This window comes from Leptonychotes weddellii, chromosome 12 (genome assembly GCF_054177405.1).
Source record: "Leptonychotes weddellii isolate Sample4059 chromosome 12, ASM5417740v2, whole genome shotgun sequence".
Taxonomy (NCBI): Eukaryota; Metazoa; Chordata; class Mammalia; order Carnivora; family Phocidae; genus Leptonychotes; species Leptonychotes weddellii.
In genome coordinates, this window is record NC_138380.1 from 24,940,993 (window position 1) to 24,962,209 (window position 21,217).

Consider the following 21,217-nt stretch of genomic DNA (forward strand, 5'->3'; position numbering starts at 1 on the left):
TGCTATAAACATTGGGATGCATGTATCCCTTTGAATCAGTATTTTTATATCCCTTGGATAAATACCTAGTAGTGCAACTGCTGGATCCTAGGGTAGTTCTATTTTTAACTTTTTGAGGAAGCTCCATACTGTTTTCCAGAGTGGCCGCACCAGTTTGCACTCCCATGAACAGTGTAAGAAGGTCCCCCTCTCTCTTCATCCTTGCCAACATCTGTTGTTTCCTGTGCTGTTAATTTTAGCCATTCTGACAGGTGTGATATCTCAGTGTGGTTTTGATTTGTATTTCCCTGATGATGAGTGATGTTGATCATCTTTTCATGTGTCTGTTAGCCATCCATATGTCTTCTTTGGAAAATGTCTATTCATGTCTTCTGCCCATTTTTTAAAAAATTTTATTTATTTGAGAGAGAATGAGATAGAGAGAGCATGAGAGGGGGGAGGGTCAGAGGGAGAAGCAGACTCCCTGCTGAGCAGGGAGCCCGATGTGGGACTCGATCCCAGGACTCCAGGATCATGACCTGAGCCGAAGGCAGTCGCTTAACCAACTGAGCCACCCAGGCGCCCCATCTTCTGCCCATTTTTAAACTGAATTATTTGTTTTTTGGGTGTTGAGTTTTATAAGTATTGAAATGCTAGTTTTCCTTGAAACTTCTCTGGGAACTCCTTAAGTCCTGAGTTGCAGCTGCATGGAAGAGTTTTTGTATTATTGTTTTTATTTTAACAAACAGGTAACACCAATTTAGGCTAAAAGTGCTCATGATTAGGAGGTTCCAGGCTACATTATGTTTTCCCTTAAGTCAGCATGATATTTCCTTGCTGTCTACTTTTGCAAAGGATCCCAGCTTTTTGAGTGTTTTCCTATATAATTTCCCATAGAGGATGGGCCTTAGGCATTATCTGCCATACCCAGCTCTTTCTGCAAAAGAAAAAAATGAAATCCTCAGATCAAAAAGCTGCCCATCACTCACTTAGGATTCCCACTTCCACTTTTTTGAGGGTCAAGGCAAATTCTTTACTTTTGTATTGTTTTGTGATACAGTTTTAAGGTTCTTTTTAAATATTTTAAATAGCATTTTATTTAACAGGAAATCTGATTTGTCATGTGGCTGAAAAGAAAAATCAACTATATTATTTATATATTATGTCAGTCATATTTACTGCTATAGAAAGAAAAAGATTTTTTCCAATACATACATATTTTTATTTTTGGCTATTCACAAATAAATTACAAAGGAAACTTCTAAATATTTAACATTTAGGATAATAACATTTTATAAAATAAATCTTGGATTTAATTATGATTTTCAATATTGCTGAAAAAATAGAATTTTTATAGAATCCTCAGGCCTTAAGTGCTGAATTTTAAATATCTTTCTATTCATCATACTATTACTACATAAACAAATATTCTAATTCACAATATGCAACATAATTCATTATTAACTACAGTGGCTATAAATCATATTTCCAGGAGTCTTATTGATAACTTCAATTTTGTTACCAACTGCTCTGAGTTGTTCAGATTATAACAGATCAGATCCTTACCAGATCTTCATGAAGAGTTTGTATCAGGAGTAGGAGAAGGATCTCCTCTCATATTTTCTTGCTGTTCACTTATGTATTATCTTTATTGTGGGCTTTCTTTACATAAATAATTTCCTATAGAAATCATTTAAAGCCACATGCATGTCATGAAAGGGCTGTTTTAATTAAAACTAGAAAGCATAATCTGTTATCCACTTAACCAAGCACATGTAAACTCAATATGCTGAGAGCAAACAAAGGAGACAGGGCCCCACTGTCCTCACACTATGGAGATTTTACTCTCCCCCACCATCTTTCACCTAGATCATCCACCAATGTATGGACCATGAAGGGATCAAGGTCAATCTGTGCAATAATTATTAGTTAAGATTCATTTATTTATCTTTTAATGTAAAAAGAGAAATATTGCATCTTCTAATAAAATGCCAGACTGAATAAGCCCATTTACCTTCACTCTGTCCTAAATCTCCACTAAAACAAGAACAAATAGACCTTTAAGTCATAAGACAAAATTATATAAATGTCAGGAGAAGAGATGACAGCAAAATCATTTTGGAAGCTGGAAAGTAAAAGGATGGATAGGAAATGACTCAGTTATCTCATAAAAGTGGAATCCTAAATCAACAGTGAAGAAAGACAATGAACAATGTAGGTTACATAGCAGCAGCCTTCAAAGTTTTTTAAAATGTTGAAAATCAGGGGGTAAGTAAGAAATTGCTTATGAAAAGAGTTGAAATCCCAAATTTTTCCTCAACTCTACATAGAGGCAGCTGCTTCTTCTCCACCAAACAGAAGTATCATCTTTAGACTGGTAAAGCAGAGGGTTAGGAGAACCAGACACAATTCAGGTCACAGAAAGGTTTCACAATGAAAATAGGGGCGTTTGTGAGGCAGTTTATCTCTGGATGGTGAGAACCTTCCCTTTTACTCAACTGGTCCCAGGAGCCAGGCCTCTACCCTCCAGGTGTCAGCAGGCAGGAGACCAGGAGGGCCTTCCCTGGAGAATGTAATCAACACAAATAAAAGGTGAAAATGTATACTATTGGGTTTTCTCAGAAAAAGAAGAGGCCCACTCAGATGATACTGCAGTGAAGCCCACAGTCAACAACAACTCCCAAAGCACATGTACAGAGCTTCCAAACAGCTTTTCACTGTCTTAAATATGAACAAACACGAGAAAGTTCTAGATATCTGAAGATAACCTCGGGCATGAAAGAGAGTTCCAAAGAAACAAAAAGGGAGCAGAAAGTTGCAGGAAACAGAGACTATGCAAAAAGAAGAAAACACAAGAAAATAAACTATCATTAATATAGTCAGAGAGGCAAACAAAGGAATTGCATTCATGGAATATGAATGGTATCCTTTTTTTCCATAACATAGATATGTTTATTGTTTTATTTTTGCTTCTTATTTACAAATGTAGCATACGATATGTGCTGTCTTGCACTTCCTTTCTTTAATTTTTATTTTTTAGTAAATTTATACCCACTTTACCTATTTATCTGACTCCCTAACCCCCTACCTCTGGCAACTACCAATCTGTTCTCTGCATCTATGAGCTTGTTCTTTTTTTTTTTTTTTTGTATTTGTGGGTTTTTTTTTTTTTAAAGATTCCACTTGTAAAAGAGATCATATAATATTTGTCTTTCTCTGACTTATTTCACCTAGCACAATGCCCTTGAGTTCTATCTGTTTTGTCACAAATGGCAAGATTTTATTCATTTATTATGGGTGAGTAATATTCCACTGTGTCCATATACCACAATTTCTTTATCCATTTATCCATCAATGGACACTAAGGTGGTTTCAATATCATTGCTATTGTAAATAATGTTGCAGTGAACATAAGCATGCATATTTCTTTTTGAGTTAGTGATTTCATTTTCTTTTGAAAGATACCCCAATATAGAATTGCTACTTTACATTGCAGTTCTATTTTAATTTTTTGAGGAACTTACATACTGTTTTCCATTGTGGCTACACCAATTTACATTCCCACCAACAATGCACAAGGGTTCCCTTTTTTCCACATCCTCACCAACACTTATTATTTCTTGTCCTTTTGATAATAGTTATACTAAGAGGTATGAGGTGATAGCTCATTGTGGTTTTAATTTGTATTTCCCTGATGATTAATGATGTTGAGCATCTTTTCATGTGCCTGCTGGCCATTTATATGTCTTCTTTGGGAAAAAGTCTGTTCAGACCTTCTGCCCATTTTTAAATTAAATTGTTTGGGTTTTTTGCTATGGAGCTGTTTGAGTTCTTTATATATTTTTGGATATTAGCCTTTTATCAGAAATATGATTTGAAAATATTTTCTCTCATTTAGTAGGTTGTCTTTTCATTTTGTTGATGGTTTCCTTTGCTGTGCAGAAGCTTTTTAATATGATGTGGCCCCACTTGTTTATTTTTGCTTTTGTTGCTTTTGCTTTTGGTGTCAGATTCAAAAAATCATCAGCAAGACCTATGTCAAAGGACTAACCATCTATGTTTTCTTCTAGGAGTTTTATGGTTTCATGTGATATGTTCAAGTCTTTAACCCATTTTGAGTTAATTTTTGTGTATGCTGTAAGATTGTGGTAAAACTTCATTGTTTTGCATGTGGGTGGCCAGTTTTTCCAATACCATTTATTGAAGAAGCTGTCCTTTTTCCATTGTATACTCTTGGTTCCTTTGCCATAAATTAATTGACTATATCTATGGGGGTTTGTTTTGGGGCTCTCTATTCTGTCCCATTGATCTATGTGTCTATTTTTATGCAAATGGCATACTATTTTAATTCCGGTAGATTTTTAATACAGTTTTAAATCAGGCAGCATGATGCCTCAACCTTTGTTCTTCTTTCTCAAGATTGCTTTGGCTATTCAGAGTTGGTTTTTTTGTGTGTGTGGTTCCATACAAATTTTAGGATTGTTTGCTCTATTTTTGTGAAAAATGCCATTGAAATTTTGATATTGAATTTGCATCATATCTGTAGATTGCTTTGGGTAGTTTGGGTACTATAGATTGCTTTTGAGTAATATCAATTTTAACAGTATTGATTCTTCTAATTCACAAGCATGGAATATCTTTCCATCTATTTGTATCTTCTTCAATTTCTTTCATTAATGTCTTACAATTTTCAATATATAGGTCTTTCACATCCTTGGTTAAATTTATTTCTAGATTTTTTTTTTGGTGCAATTATAAATGAGGTAGTTTTCTTTGTTTCTCTTTTCTGACAGTTCATTTTAGTGTATAGAAATGCAACAGATTTTTGCATATGGATTTTGTATCCTGCAACATTACTGAATTTTTTTTATTAGTTCTAACAGTTTTCTGATGAAGTCTTTAGGGTTTTCTATATATAATACCATTTCATCTACAAATAGTGACAGTTTTACTTCTTCTTTTCCAATTTGGATGCCTTTTTTTTTTTTTCTTGCCTAATTGTTCTAGCTAGGACTTCCAATACTGTGTTCAATAGAAGTGGTGAGAGTGGGCATCCTTGTTTTATTCCTGATCTTGGGAGAAAGACTTTAAGCTTTTCACGATTGAGTATGATGTTAGCCATGGGCTTGTCATATATGGCCTTTTTTATGTTGAGGTATATTTCCTCTGTACCCACTTTATCATAAATGGATGTTGAATTTTGTTAAGCACTTTTTCTACATTTATTCCTATGATCATATTATTTTTTACTTCATTTTGTTAATGAGGTGTATCACATCAACAATCTGCAGATGTTGAATCATCCTTGAAACTCTGGAATAAATTTCACTTAATAATGATGTATGATCCTTTTAATGGGGTATTCTCGAATTTGGTTTGCTACAATTTTGTTGAGGAGTTTTGCATCTATGTTCATCAGGGATAGTAATGTGTAATTATTTTTTTGTAATGTCCTTGAATGGTCTTGATATTAGGGTAACTACACTGGCCTCATAAAATGAGTTTGGAGGAGTCTCTCCTCTTCTTTTTTTTGGAAGTTTGAGAAAGATTGGTATTAATTATTCTTTGAATATTTGCTAGAATTCACCAATGAAGCCATCTAGTCCTGGATTTTTTTTTTGTTGAGAGATTTTGGATTACTGATTCAGTCTCTTTACTAGTAATGTGTTCACATTTTCTATTTCATCATGATTCAGAATTGGTACAATGTATGTCTCTAGGAATTTATCCTTGAATGGCTTTCTTTAAAGGAGGAACAAGAAGACAAAAACTACAATATGAATGTAAATAAAATATAAAATAAATATGTAAAATGTAATAAAAAGATATAAGAATATATCATAAATGGGAAATTTAGAAAAAATGGGAAGAAACAAGATAAGAGAATAATAGGAAATTCCAGAAAAAGAATGGAGAAAACTGAGGAGACTACATCAAAAATTGAAGAAAATTTCCATAGTGGAAGAATATAATCCCACTGGGTGCCAGCCAAGAGATGAAACACACATTGAGAAGGTTATTGATAGTTCAGAATATTATGAGAAAAGAGAAAATCCTAAAAGTTTTCAGAAAATGGGAAAAACTGATTCATTAAAAAGGATAAAAAGTAAGAATAGCTGAAGACTTCTCTACAGCAACACTGGAAACTCAAACAATCGGAAAAAAAATGCCTTCAACATTCTGCATAACATTTATTTTCAATCTTGAAATCAATATCCAGTCAAACTATCAGTGAAGTGAGAAGATAGACTAAAGTCAAGGTAGATCTTTGTGGGTCTAGAGAGAAAAATGACTAGAGTTAAGACAAGTTAGGAAGGCCTTGGAAGAGGTGCTCTAAGATTGTGAAGTTGGTAGAATATTTGATGTAGATTAAGTATCTTATCATTTGATTGTTCTGAGAGAAGATTTAAACAACCACAGAATAGTTTGGAGCCATTTAGTGGTTATTTAGAAAATTAAGCAAAACTTGGGAAACTAAGTAAGCAAGGAGGGGTAGAGAAGGAGTACAAAACAGGAAAAGTAATATAGATCATATTCCTCAGATGTTCATGGATCTCAGCTCTAGACAACATTCTGAATGTTGAACTCTTCTCTAAGTAAAATTATCATGTAGCCATAATGGGAGGATGATCGGGACATGGAAAGTCCTGAGTGTCTTCAGTGGTCAAGTCTATGAAAGAAAACTTAATTCGCATCATCTAACATAGTAGAAATTTAATTATAATGCCTACAACTGAGAAATCAATATATGATATCATATATTGATCTTATGCAAATAAGTATCCAAAAAGAGCTAAAAGATTTTAAACTGGCTGCCTTAGGCAAGCAGAAAATGAGTAGCCAGAACTAATATTTTGTACAATTAGCCTTGCATAATTATTGAAATATAAATAGAAACCCTAACATTTTCATACCACTCTCACCCCAGTGAATTATTTTGTACATATTTGGAGACCACTGGTTTAGCTCATGCTGGTTCATGTATGCATTTTTAGTAACCAAGATTGCAAATGTTCAATATGCCCCGGAATCTGCAGTCACAGCCACCAGGTGGCGATAGTGAGTTATATATGGACCTGCAAGATTTCTGTTCTGAAATCCCTTGAGCACCACCAGTGTGATGATGTCATGGGATTCTGCATTTGATCATGTCCTAGACAAAATTCATCAGTCGCTTGGAAGAATATGTGGAAGGCATATCCACAAGGTCTTAGATGTCATGTATTTGTGTGAAATAACAAGCATAGAATTGGGATTGAATAAAAACAATAGGTTATAATTGCTGTGTTAAAAGCAATATGAAATGTAATCAAGTGTAAAGTCTTAGATGTAGGCTTAAAAACACATAAATAAAAAGTGTTCTGGAAGGTAAAATGGTACAAAGGTAACCACTGACTGGAAACTCAGATACATGGATTCTGGTTTCAGCTCTACAGTGACCAGCTAGGTCACATTTGAGACTCATTTTGGTCTCCTGAAAAATGAGGTCTTTGTTCCACATTAATTTCTAAATACTTGCCTGCACTAAGAGTCCACAATTCTTTTATATATTGGAAAAACTTTTTTATGATTGTGGAAGTTACAAAAAGTATCAAGAGGACAAAAGATAGCCCCAATCCCATTGTTAATATTGTTAATATTTTGACATATTTCATTTTAGTCTATTCCTGGGCACTATATGTATGTGGATATATTTTTATTATAAAAATTTCATCATTCTGTGTATTTAATTTCACATAAGTCCCCCATCGTGAAACATTATAAAACAAGCACTTTCCCATTCAGTGTGTCCATGGCAGTGTCCTTCAGTCACCTCAGCATGGGACGTTCCCTCTGGCCGTGTCATCCCCGACTGTCTCCAGCTTCACCCCTCAGATGCTTTGCTTTTCCTCCCTTCTTTGCATAGGAATCTTTTTTTCTCTCCTAAACTCTTAGGAGAAAGTGCACCACACACACACACCAAATTCCTCCTCCACCTATGAGAAATGTAGTGCTTACTTTGTTGTCCTGATATCTGCAAACACATGCTCATAGCTTTCTATTCCAAATTCCTTTTGGACCAGGGTCAAATCCCTTGGTCTCAGGTTGAAACCACTGTCTTAGGCAAAAGGCTAATCTGCTGAGGATCCTCCCTTCCTTTATTTTTGTAGTTTCTGTACTAATAGTTGGCTCAATTAATGGTTCATCTCAGCCTTTCTTAAGAGCTCTATTTTTCTGCCCATTGACCTTCACTACTGTCTCTCTGGTCTTCCATCTTTACCCCTTACTACCACACCATCTCTTCAATCAGCCCAGCAATCACATGCCCTAAGCAAACAAAACAATAGAGCTGACTGCGAGGGGTTCATGTTTACTGGCTAGATAACACAAGTGTTGTACCCCATCCCATCTCCCAACACCTGCATTTAACCCTTAACATGTATTATATTAGCATTACAATTTACTGCAGAATTTAAATTTACCTTGAATTTTTAATGCGTTTCTAAAATTGTCTGTGATATTTCACCTAATGAATGTTTTAAAGGTCTATACATAGGAAAAAGTATGGGAAATCCATAAAGGGTAAAGCATGGCAAATCTATTAGTACTTTCCTATTTTGATTTTTAAATTTTGTATCTACCCATGCATTTTAATCATTATGTTTTATATACACATATATACATCTATATATGCATATATTTGCAGTTAAGAAGGTTTTAATGTGGCAATGAGAACTGTGTAAACACTACATCTTTAAGTTTCCATTCTTATTAATATCCCATTAATTATTCTATCCCAATATTAATATTCCATTCTAATTAATATCCAAATTATATATTACTTTCTGGTTTCTGTTTGGTCTTTTCTATTTTAAAATAGTTAATATTTTAGCCCTAAATTTCAGTTGCAACTTTACTATAAGAAATTTTAAACTTATTTTGCTATTTTATTTACATACCATTTGTTTTTCAAGTTTTCAGTGGAAACTATTATCATGGAAAATATGAAACATTGAAATATTAGACAAAGGAGACATTTATAAATTAATTTATTTTTGGTGAAGAGTAGATAGCCCAGGGGGCTAACTTTTGAATTAATTAGAAAGTAAAAAGTGGGGTGCCTGGGTGGCTCAGTCATTAAGCGTCTGCCTTCGGCTCAGGTCATGATCCCAGGGTCCTGGGATGGAACCCCGCATCGGGCTCCCTGCTTGGTGGGAAGCCTGCTTCTCCCTCTCCCTCTGCCTGCCGCTCCCCCTGCTTGTGCTCTCACGCGCTCTCTCTCTCTGACAAATAAATAAACAAAATCTTTAAAAAAAAAAAGGAAAAAACAACTTTATCTCTTAAAAAAAAAAGTAAAAGACAAATTACAATCCAATGCACCTGACCCTACCCTGCTAAGTCATTCCCACATCCATGATGATTTCCAGTGAGTCTGGGAGAATTGTGTGTTTTTAGAATAATTGGCCTTTCCATGATTTCTCAAAAAGATCTCTCAGTGCATATATCACAGGCAGCATACCTATCTGTATGAAACAGGGCGATTCTTCTATTTGTATATTTTTAAAATATATCTGTATTTTTTTAAAGGCTGCAATGTGTAGAAAGGTCTGAAATAGGCAAGAATTGATACATGGAGACCCATAAGGAGGCTATTACAATAACCCAAATCAGAGGTAATGGAGACGAACACGAAAGAGTCCAGACATGTTTAAGTAGATAAAATTGACACAATTTGGTGGGAAGGAAGAGACTGTTTTCAGGGAGGACAAGCAATATAGTATAGTGGCTGAGTGTATGAATTCTAAAGCAAGACTACATGGCTTCAAAATCCAAGTCTGCCATTTCCAGACTCTGTGACCTTGGGCAAGTCACTTAACTTTACTCTGTCTCATGTCTTCATGTGTGAAATGTGATAAATACAGTGCTAACCTCTTTGTGTTGTAAGAATAACATAGATTAAATTGTTTAATTTTAATTTAGAACAGTGTTTATTATATACTAAGCACACTATAAGTGTTTGTAATTATAATGATAATAATGCTATTAGCTTATATAGGTAATCCCGAAGAAGAATTACATTTGAGGAAGGAAATAGTGGGTTTGGTCTTGAACATTTTGGGATTGGAGTTTCACTTAACACATTCAAATTATGTTAAGCAGCTAATTGGATATATAGGCCTAAAAGGAGAAATCCGGGCTGAAGACCAGAATTGGTGATATGGTGTATCTATATTCATTAGTGAAAATAGATGAGATTTCCTAAGGATAAATGTTACGGTGAAAAGAGACAGGTGCCCATGACAAAGTTTCAAGAAATTCCAGTTTTAAGGAAGGATAAAGGAAAATGAATTGGCAAGGGAGATAGAGAAACAAGCAGAGATGTAGGAGAAAAACTACAAGAATGAGATATCACAGAAGCCCCAAGAAGAGTTTTCCAGCAGGAACAAGTGATTAACTCTTTTGGGTCCTGTCAAGAGGTCTACAAAACTGAGACTAAAAAGTATCTTGGGTTGGGGTTTAGTAATACACAGGTTATTGATAATCATAGCAAGTGTCGTTGGGGTGGAGTGAAGGGACCGAAGTCAGGTTGGAGTGGTTAAAGGAATGGAGTCAGTGAATGTAGACAGCTCTTTTGAGTAGTTTGGCTGTGAAAATGGCAGTGAGGTAGGGCAGTGGTTTAATTGAGAAGAAGGTAAATAAGGCCGCCTTTTTTCCTTTTGTAAAGATGACTTGAAAATGATTAAATGTTGGTGGCACGGAAGCCAAATATCAAGCAAAGGACCACATGATGTGTAAACTTTTTTCTTGTTGAACAGAACTCAGGCACAGGAACCAAGTATCGAACAGAGAGGGACCACATGATGTGTAAACTTATGTGCTTGTGTATTGCTTACTCTTCTACCATTGGTGGACTGACAACCATCACCGGCACTTCTACCAACTTGATCTTCGCTGAACATTTCAATATGTAAGTAAAGTTATTGGATTCTTGATTTAATAAATAGGCAGCACATGACTTACAAGGGTTATTCTTAACTGATTCAGAAAATTCAGGAATGGAAATTGCTATACTGAGCTAATTCTCCTTTGTTTTTCATCAGGACATCTATAGGTCTAGAGACCTTCCCTTCTACTAGGAGTTAAATATAGAGGACATAGTGAATTAACAGGTGCCTAAAGATTCCCCAAGTCAGCTCAGAAGAGGTAACTCCTGGCTGACCATTCTGATCAAATGGGGAAAACATATCTCATTACAAATAATACTGCAAACGATAGTTAACTGAAGTGAATAGGGATTACTTGCATAGGAAAATCTATGTAGGGTTTGGGAACTAGCATTTGAACTTAAAAGATGAGTGGTGCACAAAGGTGCTAATTACAGAAGTCTGCCTAGAATTCAAAAAGATTTGAAGGAGGGGCGCCTGGGTGGCTCAGTCGTTAAGCGTCTGCCTTCCGCTCAGGTCATGATCCCAGGGTCCTGGGATCGAGCCCCGCATCGGGCTCCCTGCTCTGCAGGAAACCTGCTTCTCCCTCTCCCATCCTACCCCTGCTTGTGTTCCCTCTCTCGCTGTGTCTCTCTCTGTCAAATAAATAAATTAAAAAAAATCTTAAAAAAAAAAAAAAGATTTGAAGGATTGGGCAATTGCAAGAAATGGCAGTAATAAAGTATTCTAAGAAAGATACATGACTCTAAATATAAGTTTGCAACTGTGATGTTAATCCATTGGAGAACATGGGGAATCTGTGGGTAGAGTCAGATAACTTGGGTTAAAAATTCCACAATTTTGTGAATTTGAACAATAAAAAGTACATTACTCTCCCAAGACTTAAATTTTTCATATCTAAAATAATCACAGTTCAGATGATTATTGTGAGAATTAAATGAAGTAAACTATGTAAAAATATTTGACACTATTTATGAGAGCTCTTGTAAGAACTATTGAAACAATAGTTTGAAAGTCCATGTTTTTACGTGAGGGCTCAAACTGATTCTACACCTGAGATGTATTTTCAAGTACTAGTAGGACAGATCGTTGTCGGAGTTCCAGCAGTGTGGGCAGCATTAAGGATGCCCTGGAACAGGATTTACGTCTTTTCACAGAAAAATTAGGGTTCAGAATCAGGAAAACTATATTCTTCAAAGCAGATTCACAGATTTTATGAACTTTCTGAAATTATTTGCAAAATGTTATGCATGCATAGCTTTTCCAAGAAATGTCTCACTCAAAAAATGTCACACTCCATTCTAAAAAGAACAAGAACTGTGTGCAAAGAACAGTGAGTGGTATAGCGGTTTAGGACAATCTAACACAGACCGCCATGTTTATTGATTATTTCTATGATTACACGTCAATCCTGTATTCTCCAACAGTCAACTTAGAAAGGAACCTTAAAAAGGCATCTGGGGGCACCTGGGTGGCTCAGTAGTTAAGTTTCTGCCTTCGGCTCAGGTCATGATCCCACGGTCCTGGGATCGAGCCTCCCCCCACCCCGCCGCGTCAGGCTCCCTGCTCAGCCAGAAGCCTGCTTCTCCCTCTCCCACTCCCCCTGCTTGTGTTCCCTCTCTTGCTGTGTCTTGTCATATAAATAAATAAAATCTTTTTTAAAAAAGGCATCTGGTTTATAAGTGGGAGATTTCTGAAATTCACTGTGTCAGAAAGGATGTATCCAATGTATCTCCTAATTCAAGACAGGAAATGTACCTGACCTCTTTCTAAAAGTTAGACTTCTATCCTTTTTCATGAATTCCCCAAGGAAAGAGATTCCACATTTTGGTCTTCTCGGTAAATCTTTTTCTAAAATTTATACCAAAATTTTATTGTTTTATTCTTGGTGTTAGAGGACTTCTGGTTTCCACCATTCCCATGAGGTTGATGTTGTTAAAGTAATCCTTACTGAGTTTGTCCTTAGTCTGCAGTCTCGTACATTGTATCAACTAAAATTTCTTTCTTTAATTTAACTGTTCCCTTGACTCTTTGGATGCAGTAATCCATTTGCAGTGACGGATTGGGAGCATTGTAGCACTTTAAGCAAAGTGTTTTAGTAACTATTTTCCCTAATTATCCTATCATAGGAAATTGGCCAAATATTCTTTAAATTTAGAAAATGCTTAACATGTACTTTGAAATTTGGTAAAGTCTTTTCTTCAAAGGTTTGCTTTAACATTAGGAAACATTTGCTTTTACTATGCACAAACAGAAAGAAACTCAAAGTATCCCTTCTTGATAGAAAATACTAGAATAGAGGGGGAAAACAACCTTATGTGAAAAAAATATAATTGATGTTATTAAACAAGCCAGATATTTAACACACTTTTTCTTAAATATTGGCCCTAAAAATACAACAGCATCTCAAAGCAACAATGGAATGAAATGCATTCAATTTCATTGGAAAAAGTGCCAAAAACTTAAAACTACAGGGGAAAAAAAAGATTTATATATTCTTTGTCCAGATGTTTGGACCTGGAGAGAAATTGCTCTTTATTTTCAAATATTCTACAATAATGCCACCTTTTCCTCTTGACACTGCCTGCCATCTTTTCTAAAGCAATATCAACAGTCACTTTGTATAATTTCATTTTGGATCTTGCCCAGCTCCATGGGCGTATGAATCCTAAGAATCAATGATTTCGCACCATTGACATCTAGAGAAAGGTGCTATCTTACAAACAAACAATGGGAAGAAGAGGATGGATAACACATTTCAAAGCCTTTGTTTATCCATCTATCCACCTATCTATCATGTATAGATATAAATATATTTATATGTGTATATATATGTGTATATAATGTCTTTTGTTCTCTTTTTTGCACAAAGAATGTAAGAACAGTGAATTCTGAGAAAGCTAAATTTTATTTGGTGCAAATAAAAACAAACATCCATTCACTCAGTCAAACATTTGTGGAGGACTAATGATGTGCACGGCACTGTTCTGAATTCTTTTGGAGAATGCAAAAAATAAAACTTGCCAGGAAGCTTTGAGATTCTATCTGGTTTTCTAGACAAAATATACATATGTGAAAATCATTAAAATTTTTTAAACAAAATAACATTTGGTTTTTAGTATATGTGCTGCCGAAGCAAGCACAATAACATTTGGTTTTTGACATGTAGGAGAGAAGTAAGGTGATATGTATTGAACTCTTTTTTTTAAAATTTTATTTTATTTTATTGTATCATATTAGTCACCTTACATTACATCATTAGTTTTTGATGTACTGTTCCGTGATTCATTGTTTTCGTATAACACCCGATGCTCCATGCAGTACGTGGCCTCCTTAATACCCATCACCAAAAATTTTAAATACATTTTAGTGCACACATATTCTTGCCGTGAAGGTGGCATATAAAGGTGAATAAAGCATAAGCTCTGGGCTTAAAATGCCTGTGTTGAAATCCCATCTCTTCCATTTACAAATTAGATGATCTTACTTACTCTCACAATGCGTAAACACGTGTTTTGCATTATTTCATGAAGGCACTTTTGGTTTCTTGCATGACCTCCACAAGTTACAGAAAATGTTACAGGAAACATTAAATTGCCATTGCATTAGCTTTAAAGTTAAATTAGGCAGGAAACTCAGCTGTACGAAGAGCTAAATTTTTTTAGAAAAAGTGTTGTGAAACTCTAAATGTATTATAATTTATACTTCAAAATAATTTATAAGAAATATGTCCCAGTGTTGTCACAGTCTATAAAACACTCTTAACAGAGGAATAGCCTATTTTCATTGTAGTTTAGTAGAATTACATATTGAAGCACATAATGTATGTTGTATTTCAGTGTATATTATTTCTAATTTAGATGTGAATTTTTGATTATTCATTAATACTATATCTCTTTGTGTATTATATAATAATATATTTCCAAAAGTAAAAAAAAAATTTTTTTGCTTACTTTAAAAAAAAAAAAGATTACTTACTCTCTTTAGGCTTGTTACCTTGCAAGAAAATGGAATAATAATAAGGTTTCTGTCTTAGAGAGTTGTTTAAAGTTTTACAAAAAATAAATAGTACTTTAAAAAATACCTAGCACAGAGCGTATGCTCAGTAAATGTTGGTTATTACCATTAGAGTTGAGAAAGTTGAAGTTCAGCCTAGCAGACTGAGGTCCAAACCATGGTCATTCAAACCGTAAGTCTGTCTCCCGAAAAGATTACCTCCCTAAAAACATTATTGAACATATCCTAAAAGAGGACTGTAGCTGTGTGTAGCACCCCTCGATCACTAGAGAAAACTTGTCTGTACAATATGGCCCAATTTAAAAGCGGTAAACACCGTACTTATGGAGAAAATGAATGAAAATAATTCATAAAATCAAAACACAAAAGGTTTGTAATAATTATTTTTTAGGGAGGCAGTAAAATAGTCTGGATTTTCTTTTCTTTTTCTTACTGTTTAGAATAGCAACGTGCAGATTGATTGCCATTCTATGAGTCTGGGGACAGGAAACCAATCAGGAGTCTGTTACCAAAGTGCTGACAAATTATAAGGGGCAGAACTAAGCTAGTTATGAAGTGATAGGATTTAGACTCAAGACACTGTACAGGCAGAAAGTGGTGAGCAATTAGGTGTGGGTATTTAAGGGCAATGAGGGGTTAGGGCAAGTCTGGGAATTTTTGCCAATATGGCTAGATAGTGATGCCATGAACTTCTCGGCTCACTGGAGAAATTAACAAATTTGATTTTAGATATATTAAGATGGCCTTCTAAGAGCCTACCCATGAGATTTTCAGTAGACATTTACAAATGCATTGTTGTAGTTAAAAATTTGAGGGCTATATATATAAACACAGAAATTAGCATCTTGAATGTAGAAATGGTCACATGGGGACAAAAAAGTTGAAAGAATCAAAACATGGATAGACCTGTGGGAAATATTGACAAGAAAGAAGATGAGAAAAGTTCATCAAAGTAGGTAGAGAACCAGGAGCATGTAGTGTTTTGAAAGCTAAGTAAGACCATTTTCAAAACGGAGGATTAGTCAGGAACAAGCAGTGTGGCAGATGGGTCAAGTAGGATGATGGCTAAGAAAAGGCTTGGTTCTTATCAGTGTCCTCCAACAAAACACGTGGGAGACAGGGCAGAATTTAGACTGGAGAGAGTTTTAAGATGTGAGTAGTAGCGGGAAGGGGAAAGCCGCTAATTTAAATGATTCTTTCAAGTTTGACAAAGCAAAGAAGAAAAGAACAAGCATGGTACGACCAGACGCAGAGAGTTCTCTTGGAACAAGGAAGATGTCAGGTTTGTTTTACACTCGGTAAGGAAACTGTAAAAGAGATGTGTGAAGTTTTGAAAAAGAGAGAGAAGAATATTGATTGGCTAGGTGTCAGGTAGAAGCAGAATGAAATTAGAAACAGGAGTAGAAGTGTTAGTCTTGGAAAAGAAGGACACATCGTCCTGAGTAATAATGAGGAGCAAGTAGAGAAAAAGTGAAGATGGAGAAATTTTAGATCATGTATACATTTCCCTCATTTCACAGATGAGGAAACTGAGTCTCAGAGACTTTAAAGATTTATTTATTTTAGAGAGAGAGGGCACGAGTGGGAAGGGCAGGGGGAGAGGGAGAGCGAATCTGAAGCAGATTCTGCACTGAGCATGGAGCCCTATTCAGGGCTCCATCTCGTGAGCGTGAGATCATGACATGAGCCCAAACCAAGAGCCGGTCACTATACCAACTAGGTGCCCCAAGGCTCAGACACTTTAAATGATGATCACCAGTCAGTGGAGGAACTGCCAGGTGAAGGCAGATGGCCTGAGTGCTAGTGCTCTTTCCACCCGACAGCCTCTCTGTCTCACAGACCAAATGTGAGGGCGCCAATTTGGCAAAATTCTTAAAAAGCGAGTTTGCTGCCAGTAGCAAGAAGGACTACAACAGTATTCACATTCATGGGTTGCATTTTCTTTTTATAAAATGTAAGCATGCAAACATAACAAATGTCATTTGAAATAGTTGCAAAGCTAAGAGTGTGGCTAGTTAGACTGAATCATCCCCTTGTTGTCATGAGCTGATACATAGCTTGGAAGGTGATTTTCAGAATAATACTAAAAGATGGAGCTAATTATCTAACTCAACTATAAAGTACGAGATTTCTCACATTCTTAGTCTTTGAATCTAGCACCAGGGGTACCTAAATTCTGATTCATCTGTGATTAATTGGTCATTAGCCTTAACTAATCCTTAGAATAGGACATTCTGGAAATATTTTTTGTTCTACCCACCTCCTGTTACAACCTTACAGGTTTGTTAGATTTTTATTGTCTCCTCCATTAGGTGAATCCTGCTTGATCAGTGCTCTCTACCTGACCCTTATTCCATTCTGCTCCACTGATGATACTCTAGTCATCACCCCATCTCCTCCTTTCCTGACAATGCTGTTAATAAATACCACCCTGCAATTCACCCATTTCTTCCTACTCTGGTTCTTGAAACCTGCCAACTCTGTCAACTTCTTTCTGTACTTGAGCGGATGCTGTTTCATCTGAAACTCTGTTCAGTTACTCCTATACCACCATTCCCATCTCCTCTTATCGTAAACTATATTCACATTTCTATAAACCTGTCTCATCCACACTCATGCAGGCCGTCACCCCTGATGATTTGCAATCTTGTAGAGTCTGCATGAATCATTGTCTAATTCTTTTAGCACACCAGGGACACAGGTCGATGATCAATAAACATTGGCTGAGATGAACTGTACCAAGACATAAATGAAGTGCTTATTGTTCTTGGGAACCATCTAAATAACTAAATAATCTTTTGATATTAAAATTATGCTATTAAGGGAAATATTATTAGAGACAATTACTGCTTTCATAGCAGAGTAGTTTTGGTGCATCAATATTATTTAACAGAATAGCTATTAGTTAAACCCAAAAAACAAATCTACCAAATTAAAATGAAAGATTATCACAAGTAGTATTTCATAACTTGCCAATTATCAAAGTATATTATTCAGCTTGTGGGTGTCAGCTGTGAAATATGTGGGTATACAAAGAGCATGGAAGAAAGTTTTATTATCAATAATTAGCACAGTCACTGTTACTAATTATGTGTTAAATTATAACTACTCTAGATTCACAAACTAAGAAATGGTAAAATGTGTTTATAGGTACCCTACATTCAAAGCTCACCATCCTAACCTTTCTTCTTGGCTAGTTACAGAGGAAGAAGGTAAACCAGTTACCTAGCAATAGCTACCTTCAAAAGTTACCATGATTTTCCTCTGGAGAGATGAGCAGTTCTATTTCTCAGAAATAATTTCTCTGGCAAATACTATAGAAGAAATTTGGGTACTGCCGAGTTTGGACTAGACATTGGCTCAAATTTCAGTCCTGCCATATATTAGCTTAACTTCTGTGAACATCAGTTCCTTCATCTACCAAATGGGGCGATACTAGAACGTATTATTGTGAAGATTAAATGGGATAATGCACGCGTGGCTCTTAGCAAGAGGGCCTGGCACATAGGAAATTGTCAGTAATGCTAGCTATTTTTGCTGCTGATTCGAGTTTTGCTATTGCTATTAGAAATACAAGCTTGGCTCATGAATAACAAGTAGTTAATATTTGAAAAGAAACGTCTGCAAATACACAAATACAAAACTGAAAAGTGGCTTTGACTCAGAAATAATCAAAGCAGTCATTAATCAAGAGAACTATAATCCGTGTGGACACAGCTTATAGTGCTCTAAAGGCCAAAATTGGTTTCAAGGCTGTAAATTTCCACAACTACATCCACTCTTTTAAGGTGACTTCTGTGTTTTCCTTAGTATCAATGCTATCATCATTCTGTCATTGGGCATAAGAACTGTAACAAGACTATCTTCCTGAGCTTCAGTAATGACGGGCACATGTGCTTCAGGTCAAAGCATGTCTCTGTCATGGCGAAATCATTTCTGTAGTGTTCTAAAATGTCCTTACGACATCAAGTTTGTACCCTGGATTATGGATATTTTGCAATATACATTGAACTTTGTATTTTCACCTGGGGACCGGAGTTGAGGACACTGGGCTTTAAAAAGATGTATTTTTAACACTCCTTCTGGGGTAAAAATTCTGCTTGACTGTACTATCTGTGACCTTGAACAATCCATTTAACCTTCTGAAACTTAGTGTCTTCCTGTGTAAAATGGAAATATAATGCTTTCCTCACAGGATTTGTGTTAGGATTAAATGTGCTTAGCTCATCTGCTCAGTCCTAAACCTCTGCCTGACCTCTAAAACTTAGATGCCCCAGGGTGCACTCCCTGTTCCTCTTATCTCCATTTTCTCCCGAAAATTTCACACCCATTTCTGTGGTTTATAATATCACCAAATATTGGTAACTACTTATTTTATGTCTCTAACCTGCCCTCTGCTCTCAGTTCCAAACTCACTTACCTAACTGCCCATCCAATGTGACCACTTGGGAACCTAAGGGACATCTCAAAAACACATGCCCCTTGCAGTGTTTTTGACCCACCACTCCCCTACCGGTCTGCCAAACTGTTCTTCCCTCCAACTTCATTTCAATAAACGGCACTTGTTCCCCATTTCTCCACATTTTGTCCCAAAAATATTTAAAATCAATGGTCTTCTCTTCATCTTTACTGCTACCAGTCTGACTTCAGCTAAAATCTATACTCTACTTCCTACTCTATTCTACCCTATTCCTCTGCCAAACTTCTTTGTCTTCTAATAAATCTCCTTGTGTGTTTGTTTTATATTACTATTTTACAAATTACCATTAATTTAGTGGCTTAAAACAGGATGAATTTATGACCTCATAATTTCCATGGGTCAGGATTTCTAGGCCCAGGTTATCTGAGTCCCTTGCTTAGGATCTCACGGGGCTGAAATCAAGGTGGCAGCTGGGCCTCGAATTTCCACAGACAGTCAGTGCCCTATTCCAAGATCATTCAGGTTGTTGAATTCAGTTCCCTGTGTTTGAATTACCAAGATGCCCGTTTTATTGCTCATTTACTTGGCAGGGTGTTACCCTCAGCTTCTAGAGGCTATGCCTAGATCCTTGCCACATAGCCCCTTCCTCTGGCTACGTGATAGCTCACTTCTTTAGGCCAGCAGGAAAGGCTGCCTCTTAAGGGTTCACCTGATTAGGTCTGACCCACCCAAGTCTCCCTTTTGAGTAACTCAGAGTCTATTAATGAGGACCTTGGTTACCGCTGCAAAATCCCTTCACTTTTTCCATAAAAGAACCTAATCACAGGAATGAAATCTCGCCATATTCACAAATTCTACCCACACAGAAGGAGAGAGAATTATACAAGAAATGTATACCAGGGGCAGAAATCTAGGGGGTCATCTTGGAATTCTGCCTATCACCCCTTGGCTTCCACTCTTGTTGCCTTCTATCCTAAGGATCCATCTAACCAGTATGTTTTATGTAAATCACAAATTTACATAGACTTTAAATTAGATCATGTCACTAACTTATTTCCTATGTTCTAATTACTCCTAATTGCATTTGTACTAAAATTCAAATTCCTTCTGATGGCCTACAAGTTTTTATATTATCTGACGCCTACTGGCTACTTCTTAGACTTTATTTCATGTCACTAACTTTAGCTCACCATCCACAAGCACACTGGCCTTCTGATCCTCAAACATTCTACACTTATTCCTACCCCAGGGCCTTTGTACTTGCTATTTCCTCTGTCTGGAATGCTGTTTCCCAGTTATTTACATGACTGGCTCTTTCTTGCCATTTAGATCTCATTTCAAATATTACAGTCTTTAACCACACTATGTAAAATTTCTCCCCCCAGTAACTTTCTACTATGTTATTTTGTTATATTTTCTGATTCTTGTTATGCTTACCTATTTACTGCCTGTGCTCCTCATTTAAATGTAAACTTTATGAGAACCTGGACTACATCCATCTAATTTACCACTCTATCTCCAATATCTAGAAGAGTGCCTGATACGTGGTAGACACCCAAAAATATACTGTTGGGTGAAAGAAAAGATTCCATCAGAATTAATTGGACTCAACATAGTTCCTGATGGAAGAATTCTATATTTACTTTAGGCAGATACTTGCAGTAACTTTACTTATACAGGGTATGAGGAAGTGGGGGGGAAAAATACCAGTGAAACTAATACCTCACAGTATGCCATTCATTCCATTATCATTTGAAATATGCACTGTAGATCTAAGTATAAAGGTTATGATCATGGAGGCCACTGTCCTGTGTGGTGTTCACTTCCTTACTAGTGAAAGAAACAAAAACAAAACAGAATTTAGCTTTTTCAGGCT

The 21,217-nt window shown here is 36.0% G+C and overlaps 1 protein-coding gene across 1 annotated transcript in view; it reads left to right on the forward strand.

Moving 5' to 3' along the window:
• Positions 1 to 21,217, forward strand: part of SLC13A1 (solute carrier family 13 member 1) — a 113,430-nt gene that overhangs the window by 73,848 nt on the left and 18,365 nt on the right. The window contains exon 8 of the mRNA XM_081800914.1: positions 10,776 to 10,927. Coding sequence (XP_081657040.1) covers positions 10,776 to 10,927 — 152 coding nt within the window. The remainder of the gene's footprint in view (positions 1 to 10,775; positions 10,928 to 21,217) is intronic.